This window comes from Notamacropus eugenii, chromosome 2 (assembly GCF_028372415.1).
Source record: "Notamacropus eugenii isolate mMacEug1 chromosome 2, mMacEug1.pri_v2, whole genome shotgun sequence".
NCBI lineage: Eukaryota > Metazoa > Chordata > Mammalia > Diprotodontia > Macropodidae > Notamacropus > Notamacropus eugenii.
The window spans coordinates 25,455,224-25,480,162 of NC_092873.1; the positions used below are offsets into that span (position 1 = coordinate 25,455,224).

Consider the following 24,939-nt stretch of genomic DNA (forward strand, 5'->3'; position numbering starts at 1 on the left):
TGATGTTGCCCTGAGGTCCATGGTGGACTGTGGTGTCTGGTGCTGCACTGAGGTGGTGGTATGGGGGATGGCGGGTACTGCTGGAGGCTGTAGTGGTCTGCCAGTTTACGTGGTGCTGAGCTATGGTCCTAGTGCTGGTGTCTGGTGTGTGCTGAGGCCAGTGGGAGATTTCTGAGTTTCCCTGGGGTACACAACTGGTGGCTGCCTGTTTGCCCAAGGCTAAGCTGAAGCACTCAGCAGTTCTCAGAGCTGGAGTCTGCTCATTACCATAGCTATGCTGAGGCACATGGTGGGTCCTGATGTTGGTGTTTGCCTGCTCCACCACGGGTGCAGGATCAATAGCTGACTTGCTGAGGTGAGGATTGCTGCTGGCTTGCTGGGACCTTTTCTGCTCTGCACTGGGCACCCCTCTTACCCAAGTAAAACAGACTTTTCCTGCTGATCTTCCAAGTTTCTTGGGCTCAAAGATTATTTCACCCCATATTTTTGCTAGATATGTTTTGGGGTACTGGTTGTTTGGAGATGAATATGGGAGAGTTATGGCGATTGACTGCTTACTCTGCCACTTTGGCTCCCAAAAGTTCAATGGACACATTTGAGAGGGCCCCATGCTTCCTGGCGAGTGGTGTAGGCAGTGATCAGGTGGACGGTGGATACCCACCCCTGCTTTGTCCCCTGTGGGACGGTGTGGTGTCTGGGATGTTCTCTGCTGCCTTCACTCGTGGTCCTGGGCCTCAGTTTCCTCAGTGAGGAGGGGTTGTGGTGATTAAAGGGCAGAAAGTGAGACTAGTATGAATGAATGAATAGTAAGAAGCCAGAAGGAAGGCTCATTTATTTGTTTCAGAGGCTCGGGTGAACTGCTCTGCTCACCCCCTGCTGCTGGAAAACTCTCCCTCGTGTCCCAACCTCTATGCCAACTGGCTAGTCATCCTGCTCTTGGTCACCTTTCTGCTGGTCACCAACGTGCTGCTCATGAACCTGCTAATTGCCATGTTCAGGTGAGTGAAGCCTTTGGGACCCACCCTGTTCTAGACTCACCTCCTCTTGGATGTCTCTCCTGACCACCCCAGTCAAGGCCATCTCCCCCAGGATGGGGGAAGGTCTCCTGACAGGAGGGGTGATAGGTTCTCTCTAATTCTGGGACAGTAGATAGGACTCTGAGGGCTCTCAGCCCCCATTAAACTCCAGTCCTGTGTCCCATTGGCTCACCCCACCAGCCAGGACAGCAGTGGCCTTCCCTTGCTTGCTCTCTAATTAATTTCTAACAATAATGATGGTGAGGCCTGACAAAATGGACTTCCTTAAACATTCTCCTCCAATCGTCCCTCGCACAGAGAAGAGAAGCAGACCCTGCCCATGTGGGGAGGGTGTGGTGGGGAGGTCCCGCCCAATGGGAAAGGCTTTGAGGAGGGTGTTCCCAGGGGTCACCAGGGTGCTGGCCACCAAGGGACAAAGGCCATTGGCCAAAACATGGGGGAGGATGTCCTCTGTACCAGGGGAGAGAATGGGAGCCTTGAAGTCAGTGTAGACATGGCCTCACATCCCAGGTCCTATCAGTCCTTTGAGGTTGGCAGAAAAGGATTAGCCTCTCCAGCATCCAGGTGAGGAAACTGAGGCGACATACCTAGGGTTACAGAATCCGTCTGTAGCAAAGCTGGGAGCTGCAGAAGCCCAGGTCTCCCTGACCCCACCCCCCCAGTCCTTAAAATGTTACAGTTGGGATGGCCCCTCAAGGTCCTCATTACACAGGAGGAAACTGAGGCCCTTCTGCCTCAGTGCTACGAGCTCCCCCCAGATCTGCTGACGTGACATTTGAGCTGTAGCTTCCCAGCGCAGCCCCTGCTCATGCTCCTCCCAAGCCCCCTTTGCCCTTTGTCTCATCCATCTGCTAAGGAGTTCCGCTCCCAGCCCCCACCTCAACTTCCCCTTGCCCCCAAGGGCCAGCGTGATCTGGACCACGTCCGGTGCTCATACAGCCTCCTTCCCTCGCTGGGCCCCTCAGCTACTTCCCTTCTCATGCCCATGGAGACCCCATTCCTCTCCCTCCTCCTCCTTCTCTCGTCACTGGGCTCCTCTTCACCAACCCCGCCCCCGGCCCCCCGGGCCCCCGGCCTCCAGGCTCAGACCAGGCTTTCAGATGACACACGTGTCTCCTCTCCCCAGCCAGACTATGAACTCCCCAGGGGCTAAGAGACTGACCCATGTCTACTCTTGTCCTTGCCCCCAAGCTCGCTCCCCCCAATCTCTCATTCTGTCTCTCCTCCTCCTCCCCTCTGTGTTTCTTTCCATGTCCTGTCTCTGTCTGTCTCTTTCTCTCCTCTTTTCTCTCTCTCTGACTCTGTCTCCTCCTCCCTCTATGTTTCTCTCAGTCTCTCTCTCCATCTCTATCTACATGGGCAGAAAGTGACTCAACTTTTCAGCCCCTATACACACCAGCTCTAGTTGGATGGACAGAGGCTTGAGTGGTGCCAGTGTGAGGGCCCCCCAGAGGATCTTGGCTCAGAGCCTCAGTTTCCACATGTGTGGATGGGCATAAAATCGCTTGTGCTGAGGAGGCTGCTGTAGGGACACCTTGTAAAAGCCCCTTAAGCACTAGAAACATAGGGACTGCTCTCACCATCCCAGAACCCCCTGGTCTGATACACAGGAGGTGGCCTTATTACACCAGGGGCCACAGCCCTGGCCAAGGTGTTTGAGGCTCTGGATAAAGAATAAGCCCCCAGTTGGGAAAGGGAGTCAGAGGGGTAGACGTGGTGGGCAGAGGAGAAATGAGAATCAGGGATGGGATAGCCAGGGGCAGGCAGCTGGGCCTCGGGAGCCTTGGAGCCGGGAGGCTGCTGATGTTGGTGGCTCAGCCTTCTCACTAACTCACTAACACATCTTGCTGGGTCTGCCCAAGCTACACCTTCCAAGTGGTCCAGGGCAATGCAGACATCTTCTGGAAATTTCAACGTTACAATCTCATCGTGGAATACCATGAGCGCCCCGCCCTGGCTCCACCCTTCATCCTGCTTAGCCATCTCAGCCTCATCCTGAAAAAGGCCTTTAAGCAGGAAGAACACAAGAGGGAACATCTGGGTGAGCAGCAGCTGTGGCCAGGCCTGGGGGGGACTGTATGTGTGTGGGGGGGAGGGGGTGGCCAGGGGGTCTGGGCCTGCCCTGAGGAGAGAGAATCCACTGTCTGGGGGGACCTTGGACTTTCTGAGACCCTGATAAATCCCCTCCCCCCATCTCAAGGTGGCCCAGAGCTTCCTGGAGGAGCCAGAAGGAGGCCTGTGGAGGGCTGAGCCCAGGCTGGGTCGGGGAAGGACACCCCTCCTCCCAGCATCGTGTGGCCTTCCTGGGTTCCCAAGGTGCTCTTCCTCCTTGTAATGGGCAGGGTGGGGTTCTGAGTCCTCAAAGTCCCATATATTTGGAGTACAAAACTGTGCCATCTGTAGCCCTGACCATCCTGAGCCTCTGGTAGTGGATCCTAAACTGCGTAGGCTGGGCACAGATAGACACCAGCTGAGACTACATGTAGGGTATGGATGTAAGGTTAAACCAGGCCCCAACTGGCTCCTACCCCCAGCCATGGACTGAGTCCAAAAAGAGAGGAGAGACAGACAGACAAAGGATAGAAGAGAGAAACAGAGAGTGAGGAGAGAAAAACACACACAGAAAGGCAAAGAAGGAGAGGGAGAGAGACAGGGGCGGGGGAGAGGGAAAGAAAGAGAGAGACAGAAGGACACATACACACACACACACAGAGGGAAGGAGAATGTGTTCACAGGGGTCTGTGTACAGTTCAGGTCAGCTCTGAGGCCTGAGGCTGCATCCAGTGTGGTGGGTCAGCAGGCCTGGGGGCCCTTCTTTCCAGCACAGGCTTTTAGCTGCAGGACTCTCCTCCCATTTTGGTCATGGTCCCGTCCCCTGCACATAAAGGCCTCCCTCCATCCTTGCTTTACTTTCCAACTCCCAAGTCTACTTTCTCCTTCTGAAAAACTTACCTCAAATCTTCCCACCCAGAAAGAGACTTGCCTGATAGCTTGGACCAGAAAATTGTCACCTGGGAAACAGTCCAGAAGGAAAATTTTTTGGCCAATCTAGAGAAAAGGAGGAAAGAAAGTACGAAGGAAACGTTAAAAAAAACATCCCACAGGTGAGCATCTCCATCCCCATCTTTCTCAAGGCTCTGAGGAAGCTGCCCCAACTCAGCGCTCCCCAACAGGGAACAGGGGCCTCTGTGACCCTTCTTTCCTGAATGATTGCTGTCTTCCCTGTCCCTAAGGTGGGTCTGGCTAGTGACTTGGCCCTGGGACCCTCAGCCAGCAAGAGTCTGCCCCGCAAAAAAGCACAGGGTCAAGCTTGAGCACAAGAAGGCAGAGAACCCCCAAACTGGCCTCAGCCAGTCTTCCGATGGTCTGGAACAAGGTTGAGGTGTTCACTTGTCCAGGAGGCATAGTGGTCCTGCTTGAAGATCTGTCCCAACTCCTCTGGGACTTTGGTCATTGATCTTCCTAGGAATGAGCCTCTGCCCTCAGCCAGCTTGGGCCGGCCTCTGCCAAGCCTTGCAATCCAGCTGGAGCTGTGAGCACTCAGACTCTGCGGAATCACCTCCTAGAGCCAAAGGCCACCTCCATACTAAAAGGAGGAGCTGGGGAGGACTTTCCAGTCACATCTGTGATACCATAAGATCATAGATTTGGTGCCAGAGGGGGCCTTAGAGGTCATGGAATCCAACTCCTCATTTTACAGGTTAAGCTAAATCAATGAGCATTAATTAAGTGCCTACTGTGAGCCAAGCCCTATGCTTAGCACTGAGTAGTTCCCAATCTGAGGGGGGAGACAGTATGCAAACAAGTCCAATGCAGATAAGCTAGGAGCAGGATTGACTGGAGAGAAGCAGCAGAGGAAGGTAGAAGCACAAACGGGGCCTGGGAAGGCCTTCCTGCTGGATCCCTCCCCCCCCCCCACCCTGTAAGTGTCTGAGGCGGGACTGGGTCCCAGGCCTGCCAGACTTCAAGCATGATGCTCCATCTACTGCACCACACTGCCCCTTTCCCAGAGGACTCCCTAGCATTGTCCCCGCTCCTCTCATTTCTAAGCCCCAAATGTTAAGGGTCACGAAGTCTCTTTTTCTCAAGAGCCTCCTAAATGTGGGTAGTGCACAGATTATCACCATCTTTGTATAGAAGAGGAAACCCAGTGACCCCCAGTGCCGTGGGGACAGCGTTGGAATTGGAGTCAGAAGATTTGGATTCAAATCCATCTTTGGCATGTGGGCAACCTTGAGTGAAACCATTCGCTTGTCTGGGCCTCAGTTTTCCCATCTGTAAAATGAAGGCATGAGGACTGGATCAGACCTCTGGGACAGGAGAGTGTCATCAGTGAGCCTCTGATGGCCAAATTAGCTCCTGTCCCCTCAGTTTCCTCACCTATAAAATGTGGAGGTTGGACTCAAGTTATCATGGAAACCTAGATTTGGTCTCTTTCTGCTCTTGTGTGGGGCTCATACCCATTTGGAGAAGGGAAGTAGGTCTGATAACCTGGCTTGATGAGAGGCCTAGCAGAGAACAGCCAGCTGCCTAGGACAGTGCTAACCTTAGAGGCTCCCTGACCTGGAGAGTGACCTCAGAGCATCTGCTAGGTGTGAGGGGCTGGCATGACCGGTGCCTCCTTCCCCTCTCCTGGGAACAAACCTAAGTGTGTCTCTAGTTCTGCTTGGCCGGATCTCCTAATGGAGCAGGGCCAGCCCTGCTCTCTGCTCTTAAGTGAGTAATTACTGCTTGGCTTGGCTGCCAACCCTTCACTAGGGGGATATCAGAACAGACCCTTGTGGGTAGGCAGCAGTCAAAGGCTGGCAGCTCCCAAGATCTGAGAGGCCCATCCCAAAGCTAACTCAGGCCCGTGGCTCAGGTCCCCAGAGATGCTCATGGCCCATCACGACTGCCAAAACCTTTAGAAACCATCTCATCCCTTTTATATGGATGGAAACTGAGGTTCAAAGTGGAGTGGCAGTCAGCATCTTACCACAGTGTCTCTGGGGGTCAGAAAGTGCCCAAAGGAGCCCAGAAGTGCATGGAGGGAGATTCTGCTTAGGCAGAGGGTGCTTCAGCTTCAGAGACCATTCTGCAGAAGGTGACAGACTTGATTCAGAAGACCCTTCCCCTTGCTGAGCCTCAGTTTATCTGCCGTAAGATAAGGAGGGCTCTTCCAGCTGTGAATCTCCCCCTCACTGGCCTGGCAGGGGACTGGAAACCTCTCCAGGGAAGGTCCTCTCCATTCAGCTCCCAGAAATGTATCTGCACTTTTTCATAGGGTGGATCTCATCAGCCAACACATGGCAGGCCTGAGAGAACAGGAAAAGCGCATTCGAGTCCTGGAGTCACAAGTAAAGATCCAATCTGGCCCCTGGTTTTTTCTCTCCTGTGTGTGGGAGGTGGGGAGGGGAGGCGGTCAGCTTTGAGCAGAGGGCTCAGGCGCAGGAGGACAGGGAAGGGCTTCCAGCCAGCACAAGAGGGGACCATCCATTTTGTATTTCAGATCAATTACTGCACAGTTGTCCTGTCCACCATGGCAGACAGGCTGATCCAAGCCAGTTCCATGGAGCACCAACCACCACAAAACTATGCAAGTAAGGCTGAGGGAACAGGGTCCTGCCTGCTACTGATACATTATGTGACCTTGGGATAGTCTTCTCCCCTCTGTTTCCTCTTCTGTCTGGTGGGGATGTTGGGGCTGGCCACTGGCAGGGAGGAGGCCTCGCCATCGGTGCCCAGGCGGGCAGAGAGGAGAGGAGTGTGGCCACTGAGCACAGGGCTAGAGAGTTTTCACCTCAGCTAAGAGATGCAGAGCCTATGGCTTACCTGGCATGAAGGGAAGTCAGGAAATACTTGATCTTGCTTCTAATGCCAGCTTAAAGGGTGGCCTCAGGAAAGGCCCTTCCTTCTCCTCAGTGGGACAGTGTCTCCCTTGTTGTTGTTCAGTCACATCCAACTCTTTGTGGCATCATTTGGGGTTTTCTTGGCAAAGACCATAAGGCACCTGGGCATGAAAGGGCTCTAAGGTCATTACCTCTGAGATCTTCACTTCCTTCTCCTGTCTGGGTCTCAATTTCTCCCCTGCAAAAGGTACCTTTTTTAAGGTACCTTTCAGTTCTGGTCTTTTAGGATTCTCCGCTGTCTTGGCCAGAATTTGGTCTTCCCAATGCCCTGAGCTCAGCCCAGAAAGTACCTTGGACATGCTCTCTTACTGGAGGGAGAAAACATATACAAAGCCTAGGGACAGAAGCGTAGTCATCACGGTCAGGAGACAAAGCCACCAGGGGCTCCAAAACCAGAAGTGCTGCCCACCTCCCAAGGGCAGAGGCAGCTGGGGTGGTCCTCTGCTTCTGTTCTGGACCCACCTGACCAGGGGACTTTGTACCCAAACACCTAGTGGCCAGCCCCTGGGGAGACACAAGATCTCAGGCTGTAGCAAGAGGGAAGCTGCTCCTCAGAGGTCTCTGCCTGGCTGGGCTCTCTGGAGGGCATCTCATTCATCCCCCTCCCTCCAGGGAAGACTCTCCCACTGTCACCACCTCCAATTTCTGCAAAGCCCTTTCAACCAGTCTGGGAGTAAATGGCACTGCTCCCATTTCACAGATAAGGGAACTGAGGACAAGGAGAGTTAAGTGGCTAACCTAACCAAAGATTTATTTAGCACATGCCATTTACCAGGTCATACAGCTACCGAGCCCTGATATGGGACTCAACCCAAAGTCCTCACACTCCAAATTCCACCTTTCCCCTCCATGCTGTCCCCCTAGGTAATGGCGGTGGAGGAGGAAGGCGAATTCCTCTCCAAGAAGAGTTTCCCAGCCCTTGATGTTCCTGTGGCCACAGCTGGCATATTTTGAGGTATGGAGATGGCAGTTTCTCCAGCCTGTGACTTTTCATATCTAGAAGTTTTGTCTTTGCTCGTCAGGCTTCATGAGCAGGGTCAGTGAGTGGGCAGTTCCAGACAAAGTACCAGGGACAAGAGAGATGACAGGTCCCATGCAGGTGTTCAGTTGGGGCCCTGAACTGCCCGTCACTCCCTGGCTTTTAGCAATTGCTATCAAACTTACTGATACCTTTCTTTTTTTCTCTTTTAAAAATTAACTTGCTTTGTATTAAGAACTTCATCAACAAACATGAGTATTTCAGCGTTCAAAGAGGAAAAAAGGATTATATCTGAAGTCATGATCTTCTGAGGCACAGTTGTTTAAAATGTATATTAAATTTCAAAGGGAAATAGCAAAATGGCCCAGTTTGCTTCTCTCCTGAGCTTTCTTGTTTTTTTTTTCTGTCTACACTAAACTTCGTGAACCCTTGGCCACACAGCACATCTTTCCCAGGGTGTTTCTTTTCATCTATCCAGGACCTGTAGCCCTTGGTTAGCCCCTCTCTGCTTAGACCTTGAAGTATCAGCCTTTGTAGCTTTGTCCCCACATCCACATTCCAGCTTAGTCTTCCCACAAGCAGGTTTTGGGGCCCCAGGTCTTAGCTCTTCCCACCTCTACAGCCCACTTTTCTAGGAGGTCCCTAGCTATCCTCTACTTCTCCTCCATCCCAAGCAACTGCTTGTAACTGAGGGTCTGACAGAGGCCTCAGATGAGAAGACTTAGTGGGGAAACAAAAGCTGCCTTTGGGTATCTGAAGCCTTGTCATAGGCAAAAGGCATAAGACCTCTGGAAAAACTCAGGAGGGATTTGCTAAGAAAAAGATGTCCCAATTTACACTGGGCTGCCTAAAAGATTATAGGCTTTCCTTCCTTCACTGGAAGTCTTTAAGTAGAGGCTAAATGACCACTTGCCAAATCAGGTCAAGTCAATATATATTAAACACCTACTGTGTGCCAGGCAGATGCTGAACACAAGGGATACACAGTTTATACTCTAATAGGAAAGAGAACATGACAATAACTATGCACAAAGAACTTACAGACCCAAGGATGAATTGGAGATCATTACTGGAGGGGAAGCACTAACATTAAGGTGGAATGGTGGTCAGGGAAGGCTTCTTGGAAAAGATGGGGTTTTAGTTGAGACTAGAAGGAGTTAGAGGTGCCTCATTTCCACTCATACTTATTAAGTCTGGTAAGCAAAGAAAGAAAATTTCAGTTGTAGCGAAGAGGGACAGCCCATGAAAATACCTGGAGTTGGAAGAACAGCCAAGAGGCTGGTGTTGTTGAACTGAACACGTTTGGGAGCAAGATGGAAGTAGGAGGGGGTGCATTGTGAGGGGTTTTGAAGGCCAAATGTTAGATCCAGAAGGTAATAGAGAGCCATTGGAGTTCACTGAGTAGGGGAGTGACATGGTCAGACCTGGCCTTTAGGAAAATCATGTTAGTGGCTGAATAAAGGATGGACTGAAGTGGGGACAGACTTAAGGCAGGCAGACTCCCCCTACCCACCCCAAGCAGCTATTGCAACAGTCCAGGCATGAGGTGATGAGGCTCTGCACCAGGGCAGTGTCAGAAAAGAAAAGGGGGTGTGTCCCAGAAATGTTGCAGGGGGTGAAATCAACAAAAGATGCTGCAGAGGTGAAATCTACCAGAGGTACTCAGAAGTGAAATCTACAAGAGATTCTGCAAAGGTGAAATGTACCAGAGATGTGGAAGAAGTGAAATCTACCAGAGATTCTGCAGAGGTAAAATCGACAGACCTTGGAACCATATTGGACATGGGAGGTGAGAGACAGTGAGCAGTCCAGGAGGACTCCTGGGTTACGTGTCTAAGGGGGGAAAGGGTGGTGTTGCCCTCCACAATAACAGTGAAGGTAGAAATTCTCCCTAACTTACTGACAGGTTTGAGGCCAGTTGGTTTAGCCTGTTTGCTAAGATATTTTTCTTGTGGTGTGGCCACAGCACATGCTATGGCTTTTTGGAGCCACAGGTGAGAGTTGGGTAAAAGGTGAACCACAAAGGTGGATGAGTAGCCCTGAAAATGACATGGCAAGCCCTCACACCAGAGGTGCTGGTGCTCCTTCAACACCCCATAGACCCTAAGTCTCTGAAGACTTCCCTCAGCTGAATGGGTGGATGAGAACAATTTGTTCCAAGGGCCATTAAGCAGGCATTGTAGAGCACTTAGAGCTCCCCCAGATACTGAAGATGCCAAGGTCATCCACTGCATCCTGGGCCACTGCTAGTTGTCCTGACCTGTCGTGCTATTGGACTTCAATGACTCAGGAACAGTGAGGCTGATGACTGTGCAATTCTGCCTCACTTAAATCCAATTCATACTCAAGGCAAGACATGACCCTGTGATGTCTTGGTCCTCTTTGAAAATTTGGGACAAATCGAGATAGGCAAGGTAGGAGCATGGGGAGCCTTCAGGGGGAAAGATAATGAGTTTGGTTTTGGACATGTTGAATTGAAATGTCTGTGGAATATGTATTTGGAGATATCTAGTGGATAGAGATTTAAGACTGGAGCTCTACAAAGAGATGGACAAATAGAGCTCGGCTGAAATATTATACATAGGATTACTTTTCAGTATGAGCTGAACTACACAGCCCCCAAGGTCCCTCTGAACTCCCCAAATTCTATCCATTTTTAACTTCCTCTCCTTGACCTTGAAAGACAGAACTGACAACAAAGAAATCCCAGAGATGGCCTTGATGGAGGGAGGGAAACTTCCCCACCAGGCTGTGATGGTAATGAGATCCCTCCATATTGTCTGGCAGAGGCTGGACAGCCACTGGTCATTCATAATGTCACAGAGTTCTGAGAAAGTGATGGATTGGGAGATATGAAGGGACCCATACAACACTCCATTTCGGGTGACCTGAGGGCCCAAATAGTTCAGTGATGGGAAACACTCTTGCCTCTCAATTCTGCTTAGTCCTAATGCTCCCTAGCCCTCAGTGCCCTTCCTCTGACAGCAGCCTTTCTGGGCTGGAAGGGTCACCTGAAGTCCACTCATATGATGGCAACTAGAAAACCTGATTCTCTCCATTCACTGAATTAGTCAAAACCTGAGAACACTGCCTACATAATGGGTCTGCTTCTTTGAATCTGGTCTCCACCCCCAAGGCAAAGCCTATTGATTCTCCCCCAGGGCAGATTCAGGTATTCAGAACCTGTGGGCTTGCACCCCAGAATTCCCAGAAAGCCCCCAATGTGTCTCTGCCTTCAAGCCTCCCTGTGACTTCTTGGTGTTCAAGACTGCCCGCAGAGGTGGTATGTGGCATGATTGCTCACCCCCAGCCTCCTTGCTAAAACTTAAACCTCCTTAGGTTCACTTGCTCATGTCCCTCTAGCACAAGGACCCTGTTGCTCCAAGGGGCAGGCAAATCAAGGTGTTAAGAAAATCAAATGAGATTTTTTAAGGATAATAAAATTCTGAACCCCCTTGGTTTGGTATTCTCTGCCCCCACCTCCAACACAGATGATAAACTCCCCAAGATCAGGGGCCATATAACTTCTGTACCCCCAAAGCATGCTTATACACTGTGGGTGCTAGCCACAGGAGTCATTCCATCCTTTCCTGGAAAACAAGTTCAAACCAGACTCATTTCCTTCCAGAGCACTGCCTCCTCCCCAATACCCTGCCCAACTGTCCTGAGAAATGAGGGTCTGAGCCTTCAGGGCCATCAGCCTGATTGCCATCCTGGAGAGGCTGGCAGCCCCACTCTCTACGCTGTCCCTCCCAGACAGCTTTTGGATTAATGCCCCTTGATTAAATTGAATTTCTGGGAAATCCACCCCCCAGCCCCTGCTCCTGATTGGCTGGAGCCCTCCCTCACCAGAAGGCACAGTGCCAGGAAGGCAATTGGCAAAGCTGACTCACTTTCATGCTTAGCACCCCTGGCCTTCCTCCTCCAACTCCTTGGAGAACCTGCACTAATGGGATTACAACCCTTTAGGATGTTCATCAATAATGGAATTGGCCCAGGCCCAGTCCCCTTCAAGTGAGCCATGGCACTGAGCCCTAGCTAACAATGTGCTTGCTCCAGCCCAGCTGCCAGCACTGGCAGCTCCCACACCCACACCTGGAGCCAGGTGGCACACTGGAACACCCCACTGGAGTGGGGATGGAGATCCTGGACCATCCCAGGTGCCAAGACCTTCCCTCTATGCTTGTTTCCTCTTCTGTAAGATGAGGGGGCTGGACTACCCTCTAGCACTCAATGAAGACTGGGGTCAGGGGGAAGGTAGGTATGCAATCACTGGGGACAGTAGGCTCCCCATTGGGGGCCTTTAAGTAAAGGGTGGGTAACCAATTGTCAGAAAATCCTTGGTCCGTAAGAGCTGGCCTTGTTGGCCTGTCCAGCTCCAAGACTGTAGAAACACAAGTCCCAGAAGGCAAGGAAAGGCCTATGCAGGGCAGCAGATACTGGGGCCTCAGAAAACCAGGCCCTACCTGCCTGCCTCTAGTGGTCTTTCTCCCCTCTCCCTCTTGCTCGACTGGAGGCCCTGGGCACTGACTGCCTGGAGCTGGGAGCACAACAGGGATGGGCTAATATTCACTGACCAAGTGGCAGGAAACCCTGGCCCCATGAGTCAGGGATTTACTCAGAGAGCAGACCTTCTCTCTGGGTTTCAAGGACCCTGAAAGTGCAAAGTGTGTGTTGGGGGAGAGACAGGAGGGTGGAGGGTGGCGGGTGGCCAATCAAAAGCACCATGGCCTATCCCACAACCAGTCCCTCTTTCGCTCCATCGCAGGTAGCTGCCCAGCATCTGGGTCCAAGACAGGCCCAAAGTCCCCTTCGGGGAAACACCTGCCTGGGGCCACACTCGTGGAGGGCAGGGATCTCCTTATTTTGGGAATAGAGAGGGATGCTCCGAGTCCTGGGTGAACCCCAATGCCAGTGCTAAGGGTACCTTCTATCCCTGTGCCATCAACCCAGGACAAACTAGGGAGCCCAGACGTAAGGAAAGTGGCAGAGGTCTGTACCTCAGGGTAAAGTGGGTGGGCCCAGCGGCCAGGTGGGCAGGCAGGGAGACACCCGGGAGGCTCAGACTTCAGGGAAACCCTTTATTGTCTTCACAAGGTCAAACCAAGTCAGCGGGGTTGGGCGCCTGGTGTGGTCAGGGCCACCAGTGCCAGCAGGAGGGCACGCTCCCTTCCGCTGGTTACCACCCCATGACGCCTTCCCCAACCACACCGGAGGGCGTGGGGGGATGGGGCGGCCGGCCAAGCTGCCCCGGGCAGGTCTTCCATGCGGGGTGGCGAGCTCCGGGGCACCAAGGGCGCTGGGTAGGCTGCAGGGCCGCGCTCAGGGCTCCTCGCTCTCCTCCTCCGCCGGCCCCTTCAGCCGCAGGTGCTCCCTGCTCCTCTTCTTGCTGCCGTGGAAGCCCACGGCCCCGGCGGGGCCCGCCCCGTCCTCCCGCATGTCGGCCTCCTGGGGCTCCGCCGGCGTCCTCGGGGGCTCCTCGCCGTCGCCCTCGCCGTCGGGGCCCCCGCCCGAGCCCAGGTGGCCCAGCGCCACCAGCTCCTCCCCGGGCTCCCTCCACTGCGGCCGCTTGCGCTCGCCGGCCTTGGCCGGCTTGGTGAACACGATCCTGCCGGCCCCGCGGCTCGAGGGGTCCTGGTTGAAGGAGGGGGCGCAGCTTTCTGGGGGCGCGGAGCTCTGGCCGCCTGCCCTCCTCTTCAGGTCCCCCAGGAGCTCGAGGGCCACGGCGCGGTTGCTGCGGTCGCTGCCCTCGGGGACGTCCTCCAGGCTGTACTTGGTCCAGCGCTCAGGATGGGTCACGTAGTCGGGGACCGGGCTGGGGCCGGGCCTGGCAGGCCCGGGGCGGGGCAGGGGCCGCTTGAAAGGGTCGGGGTCGGCCTCCGCGGGGGTCCCGGGGGCGGGGGCCCGAGCCGCCCCCTCCAGGCCCTCAAATATGCTGCGGCTGCGCAGCGAGAAGGTGGGGCTCATGCCCCGCAGGTGGAAGGGGCGCACGGGGCCCTCGGGGGCCTGCGGGGGCTCGGCGGGGGGCTCGTCGTCCTCCGAGGCCGCTGCCTCCTCCAGGCACGGCGGCTCCCCCGGGGACAGCCCGGCCTCCTGCCCGTCCCAGTCCGAGTCCGAGTCGCTGAGCGAGCCCGTGTCCGAGGTGACTTCGCAGTCGGGTGGCCCTGGCCAGGCATCGCCCCCGCCTCTGTCCGCCATGGCCCGGCTCCACGGGGGCTGGCGCCTGGCCTCAATGTCCCCAGGCCGTAGTGCGGGGGCCGGGGAGGCCGGGGGGTCAGAGTCTGCGCAGACGGGGAAACTGAGGCTGGGAACGGAAGCCCCAAGCAGGGTCAGTCATGGGGGAGGGGCAGAAACTGGGACTCGGGGTCACTGCTCCCAGCCCCACCTCTCACAGAGGGGGACGCCGAGGCGGGGCTGCGCCGACCTGGGCCCAAACCCCGAGACCTGCCTCGGGTAGAGCGAAGCTCCCCGGAACGGTAGTCACCATCTTGGGCCTCGAAGATGAGACGGCCCCGCCTCCCGCCCGCACGGCTTTCTGGGAAGCCGAGTCCCCGCACTCCATCGTGGCAGGAGGCTAGGCCAAAAGAAAACGACAACCCCCACAATGCAACGCGATGACGTCACAGTCAGGGGACCGAGCGCGCCGAAGAAAACCTCTGCACGTGACCTTCTGAGAATGAGGCCGGGATCTCGCGCCTGCGCCGTGGCCTCCCGGAAGGCCTGTCCTCGCGCGGTTTTTCGGATAACTGCTTTTCGGCGTGGGTTGAAGGGGGAGGGGGTGGGATGAGCGGAGGACGCTCACAATGCCTCGCGGGGCAGGGCGGTGAGGGGCGTGGCGACGCTGCCTGGGTGGAGGCGTGTAACAGCGTCGCCTGCCGGAGCCTCCCAGCGCCGCACGCCCTAGTGGTGCGGGGCCCCGGAAGGCATATATATGGCGGGGGGGAGGGAGGTTCCGCCCTCCCCACTTCCCTTCCTCCCTCCTCCCTGGAGAAGCCACCCCACCTAGTGCGGGGCTGAGTGACTCCTGATGCTCTTGTTTTCAAATGAGGAAACTGAGGTCTGGGGGGAGGGTGGGGACTGGGGGGAGTCTGGGAGCCCACCCGGATGTTTCGCCTTTGCGAGTGACGTCACCCGTCGTCTGAGCGTCGGGAGGGGAGCCGGCGAGAGCACACACCCTGCGACGCAGCCAGGCTTGGGAGGGGGCAGCCCCCACCCCCGCCCCAGGGCTGCGCGGAGGAGCGAGGAAGGGTGGGGACCCATGTCCCGCCTTGCTCATGGGGCATTCGAGGCCCCATCCCCCTACAGGAGCCCTTGCCCCCGGTGGCTGAGTCCTTGTTTATTCAATTTGCTGCCTTTCGTGCCAACCCCGTCACACAGTAGGCATCTCGGGAACGCGCGCAGCTCGGCCCCCTCCCCCTCCCCTGTCTGGCCGGGCGGGGCTGGGAGAGCGGGGGGAGGAGGCGGGACTTGCCGAGGCTCCCCTCTCCCCATTGGCTGGAGGGCCGCTCCTCGCTACATTGTTGCCTCGTCTTTCCTGCCCAGACGCCGCCGCCGGGTGGGGGCCTGCGTAGCCTGGAGGAGCCTGGGGGGATGGGCGGGAAGAGGCGTCCTTTCCCGGGGTGCTGAAAGAGGGGCCCCGGGACCGGTTTCCGCTCTAGTACTTCCATCGTCCAGTACCTACTGCGTGCCAGCCCTAGACCCCGGGAGCGGCCCACAGACCACCCTGGCTCCCATCCTGGGCCCCCTCTCCAGCTCCAGGCGGCCCGGCCTGGGGCTCCCTGCCCAAGCTGGCCCTGGCATTCAAAGCCTTCCCAACCCCTTTCGGGCCTCGCTCTAGTGCCCGAGGGCCCCCTCCCGCCTCTGGGGGCCCTGTCTGGAGGAGTTTGCCCCCGGGCGCTCGTGTTTAGGGGTACGTGGGTGGCCCCCGCTGGCAAAGCTGCCCTCCGTGCCTCGGCTTCCACCTCTGTAAGATGGGGGTCCTGGACCCCAAGGCCCTTTCTGGCCGAGCCTGGGGTTGTCTTGGCAGAGACGCTGGAGGGGTTCGCCATAGGCCGGGAGGGTCACCCGGCTAGGACAGGTCTGGGGTCAGCTTTGACGGCCCTCCTGACGCTGGCGCCCCGAGCTGCCCGGGGAGGCCGGACTCCAGGAGCCCAGGAAGGGGCTTCAGCCCTCCGCGGTCACTGCGTCCTGTGGGAGGTGGCCGCAGGGCCGGTCAGAGGAAGGCCGGCCGGGCCGAGCCCCCCAAAAAAGAGCCGCAGATTCACGGATCAGAGCACTTGCTTTATTGGATACATGGATTGAAAAGGGGCCGCGTGGGGCAGACAGGCAAACGGACAAGGGGGGACCCTCAGGCCATGCTGTCCCCCCGAGGCCCTGAGCGAAGCAGGGAGGGGGTGGGGCTCCCAGGCTGGGGCAGAGGCAGCAGAGACTGCCTGAGAGGTGTGAGAGGCGCTCCTTCCTGCCAACGAGAGGCATGCGGTTCTGTCGGTCAGTGCCCTCCCAGCCCCGTCTTTGGGGCCACCTGGGGATGGCAGGGGAGGGTTCTGGGGGCCAGGGTTGGGGTACAGGGCCAGCACTGAACTAACCGGGGGGCACTTCCTCCTGGGGGCAGGAGGCTGGAGGGATTTATCTCCCTCTTCGTGCAGGTAGCCCAGGACACCCCCCAGCCTCACGGCAGTTGGGATGGTGCCCACCTCCTGCCATGCTGCTCTGTGCAGGCCGGCGGTCCATCCTAGAGCCTGGGCTCCAGACCTGGGCAGATGCCCAGGAGACAGGGAGATGGTGGTTAAACCCAGGTGTCAAAGGCCTCTCCTTCCACACGTCACATGAGACACCTCCTGGCCCAGCCAGGCTCCCTTCTATGGGAATGCCCCACAGGATGCCCAGCTGCCCACAGAACATAAACACGGAACTCCAAGGCCTGACTGCTGCCTCTAGGCCAAATAACAAGTCCTGGAAAGACATGAAGCCTGGGCCCAGAACATACTCGAGTACATGCAACATCTATGTAAGCACACATACGTGCATGGCCAGTGCACTATGGAAGAGACAGGCCCCAGGAGCTCTGCCCCCTCCCCCCAACATAGGGCATTCTGGGTAGTGTTCCTTTAAGGCTTTCTAAGGTTCAATCACCCACTTCCCATTGCCCACTCTGGGGGGGCCTCCCCTCTGAACAGCCCAGGACCATGGGGGAAGTCCCAGGCAGGAGAGCCGGGTGCTGGTGAAGTGGACCGAGCCTTGTGGCCAAAGATGGTCTTCTATGTCCACAGGCCAAGGTGGCCATTGGCAGTGTTGACTGCCAGGAGGGTGAGAGACAGCTCCCCTCAGCCCAGGCCACTCTGGGGAGGGCAGGAGAGCCAGCTGGCCCAGGCCTCTCTCAGCCTCCACAGGACAGGTCAATTTTCCTCAGAACTGAAGGCCCCCTCCGGAACCCCCTGCCCAGCCCCAGGGGGTCTCCTGCCAAGCAGGGCTCACAGGGAAGGGTCCACACCAGTCTGGATGTTCTTTCCTTTTTATTGAAGTGAGCTGGTTTGGGCCTGTCTTGGACAGCCAAGTTATGGTCTAAGGGGCCAAAGTCAGACATACAAGGCCAGAAAGTGTGAGAACGTCAGAAATGCTCGAGAAAAGTAGATGCAGGAGAAAAGAATGCAGATTGGTTAAAAAAAAAAAAAAGGCTGCAGCTGCAGGAGGGAGGGTGCCTCCCAAGGCTCTCTCCTTCCCCACTCAGAAGGCAGGACCAGCAGGGCCTCCTCCCCTGCCCTACCTCCATGCCCGGGAGGGCCCCACTGAGCCGTGGCCTCAGCCCAGGAGACCCCCTCCAAGGCCCTGGCTACACAAGACCTAGGTGTAGCCAGAGGCACAGAAATGAGTCTGGTAACTTTATTTCAAAAATAAAAACATCCCCTCCCCCACCCCCATGCCCCAACCCTCCAAAGTAAAAATGCTAATAAGTACTGCACGGTAATATCTGAGACATTTCTATACATAATTCTCTGGATTTCTCTCAGACGTCTCCTGGTCACTCGACGACAGTTGCGGGGCTCCTCTCCTGCCTGCCCACACCTCAGAACAGCCCCAGGGGCGGTCCTCAGTACACGGAGCTATTCCGAATACCGCAACACAGGACCATGCTGAGAATCATCTCAAAAATCTGCAGGGAAAGGGGGAGCGCGTTAAAGATGGGGCTACGTCCTCCCCATCTCTCCTTATCCAGGCTAACTGCTCCTCATGCGACACAGGGCCTACCCTGGTCACCCCTCCTCCAGACTCCCTACAGCTTAGCAAATGCGGCCCCCAGAAATGATCACTGTCCTCTGGGTGAGATCTGACTGGGGCCAAGCATAGGGGAACAATCACCTCCCTCCCTCGTCCTGCTCTCAAGGCAGCCCCAGATCAAATTAGCGTTTGTGGAGCTTGTGGCCCATTCAGACCCCCCAGATCTCTTTCTGGACAACAGCTGCCTAACTGCCCCATAGCTTTTTGGTCCTTAATGCCAGACTTTGTATCCATCCTAGGCTGCCCAGCTCATTGCTAGCACTTCTCCTCTCCCCCACCCCCAGATTGGTGTCATCTGTTCCTGTCCATGTCATGGATTCAATTAGAGAAAGCAAAGGCCCTTGGGGACTGCCATCGACTTGGGATTCCACCATCAATGAACAATCATCCAGCTTATCTACAAGTGCTGCCCTGCCAGCCTCTGGAGCAGGGCCTGCCCATGGAGCAGGGCCTCAGGGTGAGCCACCCTTTGGGCTCCCTTCCCGCTCACCATGATGACTGCTACCACGATGGCAGCGATGCCAATCAGATACAGCTTTCCTGAGAAGAGCTCATCTATCTTCTGGTGACAGTTTGCCTGCAGAGAAGAGCCCCCGTGACCAGCATGAACATCACCTGCCCATCCCCACCCCTCCCAGAGTTCCAGGCACTGCCCACCATCTGCTCATCCTTCAGAGGTGGGCCAAGAGAATCGGGCCAAGCACATGGCAGACAGAAAGCACGGACACGAGGGAAAGTCAGATTTAGAGACAGCGCTGTGGGGAGACCCCCACACCCACAGGCAGGACAGAGAGGAGGCATGGTCAATGCTCCACACAGCCCACCCTGAGATCCCCAAGCACAGACCTTGGCCAGCACTGGCCCAACCAGGCCGGCTCATACCTGGCTCCCTACACAGGCAGCCAGCATCTCCATCTGCCCTCGGCCTGGCCTTACCTTAAAGGGCATGGTGAGAACGTTGCTTCCACTAGGGCACAGCTCGCTTCTGGCGGCAGCCGTGATTAAGGAGGTTAGCGTATCAGAGCCGCAGCAGCCCAGCTGTAAGAGAAGACAGAAGTGAATTCAGACACGAGGCCTGGGGCCTCAGAGGGAGCATGGCAACCGCTCCCACACCATCCACATGGGGAAGCAGAGCCTGCTGCCCTGTCCCATTCCTAGCTCTCACCGTCTCGTGGAAGGATTTCACCACAGTCTTGGCATTACTGGCGTTGTCCTCCAGCACAGCCTTATTCAGGGCCTGGTCATAGAACTGCTTCACATCCTTGGCGATCTGCAGAGAAGCGTAATCGGTGGTCAGGTGGTGGCAGGCCTGGCAGCTGCCCTGCCCCTCCCCCTTGTCAGCTGGACAGGCTGAGATTGGGGGGATTCTTGGGGGTGGGCCCAGATTAGGGCCTGGACCTTGCAGGTGGGCAGAAACCAGATTCTATTTTTTTAACCGTTCCTGTCTTCAGAGGATTGATTTTGTTCTGCAACTGCCTAAGTCACGATGCTTTGTGTCTGAATTTAATTCAGAGAGTCAGCTGGCTTGCTCTCTGGCCTTGCAGCTGGACTCCAAAAGCCACAGGACCAACAGGCCCCTCATCCCCCATTTCCAGCATCTCCCCAACCTGATCTGGGGTCTCTGGGACTTGCCACAGCTCCATGAAGGTCGGGGAGCCTGATCTCAGAACTTTGTCTCAGTTTCCCTCAGTTTTCTAACAGAACCTATTAGGTGGCCTTGGACACCTCCTCCTGCAACCCTTGAGGGAAGTGAGACCCAAGGAGGGGAAGGCATCTGCTCAAGGTCACCCAGCTCTGACACAACAGAGACAGGGCCAGGACACTGGCGTCCTTGCTCTCTAGGCCTGGAACCTGCCCCAGGTACCTAAACCCCCTGGGGTTGGACCCTGAGGCTCCCTGCAAAGGCAGAAGGAGGGCCTACAGTTTCCCAGCTTACCTTGTCCCGGTTGACAAAGCCCCAGATGCCAGCGGCCACCTCACAGGCAAACAGGATAACCAGGCAGGTGAAAAACTGTCAAAACCAGAAGTGAGAAGTCATTTGTGCCCTGCTGTGGGCAGGGGCAGAGGGGCCCCCCAGGAGCCCTGAGATCAGGTGGGAGGGCCCAGACCTGGGCTGGAGGTGTGGCTGGGCTCCCCTCCCCAATCAGGGATTTGCTTTCTGCCTTGGAATAGGAGAGGAGCTGTGCCAAAGGTCAGTGCTACCACTCTGGTTTCCCTAGCATCTGAGGTAGGGGCATCACCCCACATCTTTGAAGAGACTACCAGGGGCAGAGGTAGTCCACAGCCACTCCAGGGCATCTCTGTCTGCCACCTGGCCTAAACAGGCCTCTTGGCACACACCCCCCAGGTCCCCTGGAGGGTCCTGGTTCTACCCTTTGGGCCCCAAGAGCACAAGGCTCATTCCCCTTCCCTAAGAAAGCCAGGGGTCATGTGCCAGTAAAACATTATGACAAGTGGTCAGGGGTCATCTAGACCTGGGTCATGTGGCACCGAGGCCTGTATGGATGGGTCTGGGAGCTGAATCTCCACTCCCAGAATAGACCAAGGGAACCGTGTTCTTGGGAGAGGACTAGGAAAAGGGAATGTCACTGCTGGCTTTAAAATGGAGGTTCTGACTATTGGGTTGGCGTTAGAACACGGAAGGTCAGAGGGCTGGGCTTCCCAACACGGGCCAGGAGGGCAGGGCGGGCCCCAGGAACATATCAGGACTGCCAAGTCAGTGGGACAAAAGTCATCAGAGCTGGAGGGGGCTTTAGAAGCCAGACTGTCCTAGTGGGAGGCCTTGAGACACCACCTGGGTTAATTCAATCCCACCCAACAAACAGTGATTGGATCTACTTTGATCCTGGCACCAACTGCTTTGTTTCGCAGACAAGGCCACTGAGGTCTGGAGAGATTCCCCAAGTCAGGCCCAGAAGCCCCAGAACTCAGGGGGCCAGCCAGCTGCAGACACAGCCAGGGCCCAGGGACAACCAGCAGCAGCCAAGAGGGAGGGCTGACCAATGCAGGGCCCCCCCACAAAAGCCAGGCTCAGCAGGCCTGCAGCAGATGTGGCCTCACACACTTTCTAGCTGTCTGACCCTGGACAAGTCACTTAGCTGCCGTGTGCCTCAGTGCCCTCATCCATAAAGTGGGGGTCTCTGACCTCCCAGGATTGCTATGAGGATATCTGTAAAGTGCCTGGCACACAGCAAGATTGGCCTCCTCCTGCACAGGTCCCCAAGAAAGGCACCCAAGCAAAGCTGAAGCTACAAGGTGTGGTAGCTCTAGGTCTAGGTGGGACATTCAAATCCCTGCATTCTGCCCTCCCTGCTGGCCTTCCTTGGCTGCCCTGGGCTCGGCCCACACCTCATTCCATTTCCTCAGCAAGATGGCTGAACCTTGGAGTCAAGGCTATGTTCAACCTCTATCCATGATTCTAGGACAGGATGACTGCCCTGCCCATGCAGAGGGTGGCAGGGGTCCTAGGCATCCCTGCTCTTCAGGGAGATCCTCAGCCTTCTTGCCTGGGTTGGTCATCACAGACCTGCCTCTCTCCCAACCTCCCCTCAATGACCTGCCTGTGGGTAGGCCTGTCCACACTAGCCCCTTGGGGGACACGTAGAGGGAGCCCCTTCCCAGTTCTGGCTGCCCTCCCTGAGGGCTCAGGCTCAGCAGTGGCTTCCTTAGTCCTGCACATGGTGCTCCCTCCAGCTGGGGCCTGACCCCTCACCAGAGCACAGCTCCTGATAGGGACAGGCAGCCTCCTCCTTGAGGCAGCAGACAAGAGGCAGGTTCTGGGCAGCCAAAAGAGCCCAGGGCTTGGGTTGTTTTAGGGGGTCCCTGTGGGGAGGCAGCTGATCTCCTTACCGTGCCCAGCAGGCACTGGGACTCCTGAATGGCACCGTAGCAGCCAAGGAAGCCCACGAACATCATCACAGCGCCCACGGCAATCAGGATGTAGATGCCTGGAAGAGGACAGACCTAGCAACTGAGGGTGGCCCCCAGGGACCGAGGCTACCCCACACTCCCTCCAGGGCTGGGCCTGAGGGATGTCAGCTCCACCCACCAACATTCGACAGGTTCCTGCGCTCTCTGCCACAGGACTCCCCGCGAGGGGCCATGTCAGCAAGACCCCCATGCCCAGAATGCCCTGCTCTGTGAGCAGAGACCACCTCATGAGGGCAGGGATTGGCTTTCTTTGCCTTGGATTTCTATGCCCAGCACAGTGCTTGGCACATGTAAGCCCTTAAATACTGACCAGCTGGGCAACAGGGGCCACGAGGGAGTGGGCACAAGTCTTCGGCAGAGGAAGGGGAATCTGGTAGAACGAGAGGGCCAGGGCATTGATTGCTCCCCGACCTCCATCCCAGCTGTCCTGGAGACCTGAGCCTCTTTCTGGAAGAGCCACCGGGACAGAGGCTGCATCAACCTCAGACCAGCTGCTGTTGCTGGGGGGCCAGGCAGAGGATGCGAGGGGGTGGGGGAGCACAGAAAGGGTGGGGCCAAGGACAATGGGATAAAGCTGCAAAGAGGCCAGAAAACGCTTCCTGATACTCAGCAGCTATCTCAGGAGGTAGTGAGCTCCCTTCCCTCCATGGAGGTCTCCAGCAGAGACCCCTGGGGCCACAGTCCAACTGTGTGCTCCCACATCCTCCTGCTCCGGGGGGAAGGCAAAATGCCCCCCTATCCTTCTGACCTCCCTATGGCATCCCCCCACCCTCCAGGGGCACCTCAGAGGCCCCAGACGGATGACTTCCCTCTATGAGGAGCTCTGGACCGAAACACCTCTGCCCTCCTCCCCGGTCACACAGCTCTGTAGGGAGAAAGCAGGGCCAGTGAGGGGAATGGTATAGGCTGGGAGGAACGTGACCCAGGGCAGCTCATGCCCCCAGAGCCCCACTGAGGCACAGAAGGCAGCTCACTGAGGCTCGCTCATTGCGGCCTCCAAGAGTATGCCCACCAGGTGCCAGGCACACAGCTGGAGAGCCTACTCCGTGTGGGTCTTAGCCATGATCTCAATCAGCCTCTCATGGTGCCAGTTAGGACCTGGATCCAGGGCATGCCAAGCACTCTGGGCTGCCATGGCAGAGCTAGGGGGAAGCAGTGGCTGGACTGGTGGACTTGGGAGTAAGAAAGACCTGTGTTCCAATCCTGCCTCAGACACTTCCTGAACAAGTCCCTCCCCTTGTCTGCCTCAGTTTCCTCATATGTAAAATGGGGATCACAATGGCACCCACTTCCTGGGGTTGCTGAGAGTCTTAAACGAGGCCACACACAACATGCCTGCCATTTTAAAAAGCTGAAGCAGCTTAGCAGTGGCCCCATTCTCACTTCCCTAGCACCAGCCTGAGGCCACCCTGCATGGACACCAGAATGTCCTGGTTCTCCTGCCTGATTTGCTCTCAGAGCGCCCACAGCCACACTGGGCCCTCCTTGGAGCCTGTCAGGATGACCTAAAGCAACGGGAGCTGCCCACCCCCATCCCCAGGCCTCCCTCTGTCATTTTCTTTTAAAAGTAATTCTGTAACGGAATTGGCTGGCGAGCCCTTGGATTACCATGGCGATGCCCCAAATCACTGAACTCTCCCAGGATGCCCAGATGCCCGCTGGGCCAGTGAAGGGGGGAGGAAATGAGGAAGGAGAGGGGTGAGATGTCTGAACAGGCCCTGCCCCGCCCCTGGTAGCTGTTTGGCAAGGAACAGGCTGGGTGGGGGGGGCTTCCACTCCAGCCCCCCCAAGAATGGGGGAAAGGGCTTGCCTCCTGGGGTGCTCTCAGAGTCCATCTGCACCAGGGTCAAGACGGACTCAAAATAGCCTATGGGGCCCCACCCCAAAGCTGGGCCCTAAGGAGGCCACTTTCTCAGCAGTTCAGATCCAGGACCAGAGACACATCCCCATAGGAATAACCCTCCAAGAGCTGGGAGGGGACCAGATGGGGAAACTGAGTCTGGGAGAGCAAAGGACAGGTCTGAGGTGTTTACAGGAGATAGGGTGGGGAAGGGGCCTTCCTGGAAGAGGCAGCATGTAGGGGTGGGACAGGGAGAGGAGAATTCCACAGGAGAGGGAGAAAGGACACTGAGAGGGAGACACAGCTTGAGCAAGGACACAGTGGTGGGAGAGCACAGGCCACACTCAGGGCTCTTCTGCTGTGGAAGCTGGAGGATATGGAGAAGGAGAACAGGAAGGTGGGGTGACCCCAGATTCTGAGGGTCAGGAAAAGGAAGTGAGATGGTGAGAAGTCACTGAAGAGTCCAGAGGAGAGAACTGTGCATGAGGAGGGGAAGGAGAGGCAGCCAGAGGGGGATGGTGGAGATCTGATGGAGCCTGCATTTGGGGTCAGGAAGACCTGAATTGAAATCCTGCCTCAGATACTCACTGCTTGACCTTGGTCAAGTCACTTAACCTTGGCCTCAGTTTCCTCATCTGTAAAAGGGCTGCTCTGAGTCTAGCTCAGGGATCCCACAGAAGCTGGAGGGGCCAGGGGAAGGGCCAGGGCCAGGGCCCATCGCCAGGGCATTCCCCAAGAGGCCGGGCTGAAGTCCCAGCCCTCACCAAGTTTTCTGGGAGGCACAATAAACCCATTGTCCTGTCTGGGAGCCCTGGCCTTCAGGCACCAAGGCCTCCCCAGCTGCAGGAGGAGCAGAGCAGGGACACTTTGGTTCCCCATCCCCCCACCTCCAAGCTGGCTCGCCTCACTCCACAGCTTGGACCCAACCAAAAGGAACCACTGGCAGCCCAGTGAGGTGTCCTGGACCCTCCCGTCTCCCCTGCCCCCCTA

General features: G+C 56.5%; 3 protein-coding genes across 6 annotated transcripts in view; 1 reads left to right on the forward strand and 2 right to left on the reverse strand.

Annotated features, from left to right (window-relative positions):
• The window catches only part of TRPM5 (transient receptor potential cation channel subfamily M member 5), a 47,720-nt gene extending 39,354 nt beyond the window's left edge, over window positions 1–8,366 (forward strand). For 2 of the 4 annotated variants that reach the window (XM_072639475.1, XM_072639477.1), the window contains 6 exons: window positions 845–998; window positions 2,900–3,078; window positions 4,009–4,141; window positions 6,301–6,373; window positions 6,526–6,616; window positions 7,790–8,366. In XM_072639475.1, coding sequence (XP_072495576.1) covers window positions 845–998; window positions 2,900–3,078; window positions 4,009–4,141; window positions 6,301–6,373; window positions 6,526–6,616; window positions 7,790–7,848 — 689 coding nt within the window. In that variant the 3' untranslated portion in view covers window positions 7,849–8,366. Of the gene's footprint in view, window positions 1–844; window positions 999–2,899; window positions 3,079–3,237; window positions 3,354–4,008; window positions 4,142–6,300; window positions 6,374–6,525; window positions 6,617–7,789 lie in introns of those variants that run through there. The other 2 variants (XM_072639476.1, XR_011973821.1) reach the window with 2 other exon arrangements.
• Window positions 8,367–12,971: 4,605 nt separating this feature from the next.
• On the reverse strand, window positions 12,972–14,739 carry TSSC4 (tumor suppressing subtransferable candidate 4). Its single transcript, XM_072639478.1, has one exon. The coding sequence runs from the start codon at window positions 14,100–14,102 to the stop codon at window positions 13,227–13,229; it is 876 nt and encodes a 291-aa protein (XP_072495579.1). The 5' UTR covers window positions 14,103–14,739; the 3' UTR covers window positions 12,972–13,226.
• A 1,432-nt stretch (window positions 14,740–16,171) lies between these two features.
• Window positions 16,172–24,939, reverse strand: part of CD81 (CD81 molecule) — a 30,536-nt gene continuing 21,768 nt past the window's right edge. The window contains exons 3-8 of the mRNA XM_072639482.1: window positions 22,029–22,126; window positions 20,116–20,190; window positions 19,345–19,449; window positions 19,116–19,217; window positions 18,670–18,756; window positions 16,172–18,054 (exon numbers count right to left, since the gene is read on the reverse strand). Of these exons, the coding sequence (XP_072495583.1) occupies window positions 17,992–18,054; window positions 18,670–18,756; window positions 19,116–19,217; window positions 19,345–19,449; window positions 20,116–20,190; window positions 22,029–22,126 (530 nt within the window). The 3' untranslated portion in view covers window positions 16,172–17,991. The remainder of the gene's footprint in view (window positions 18,055–18,669; window positions 18,757–19,115; window positions 19,218–19,344; window positions 19,450–20,115; window positions 20,191–22,028; window positions 22,127–24,939) is intronic.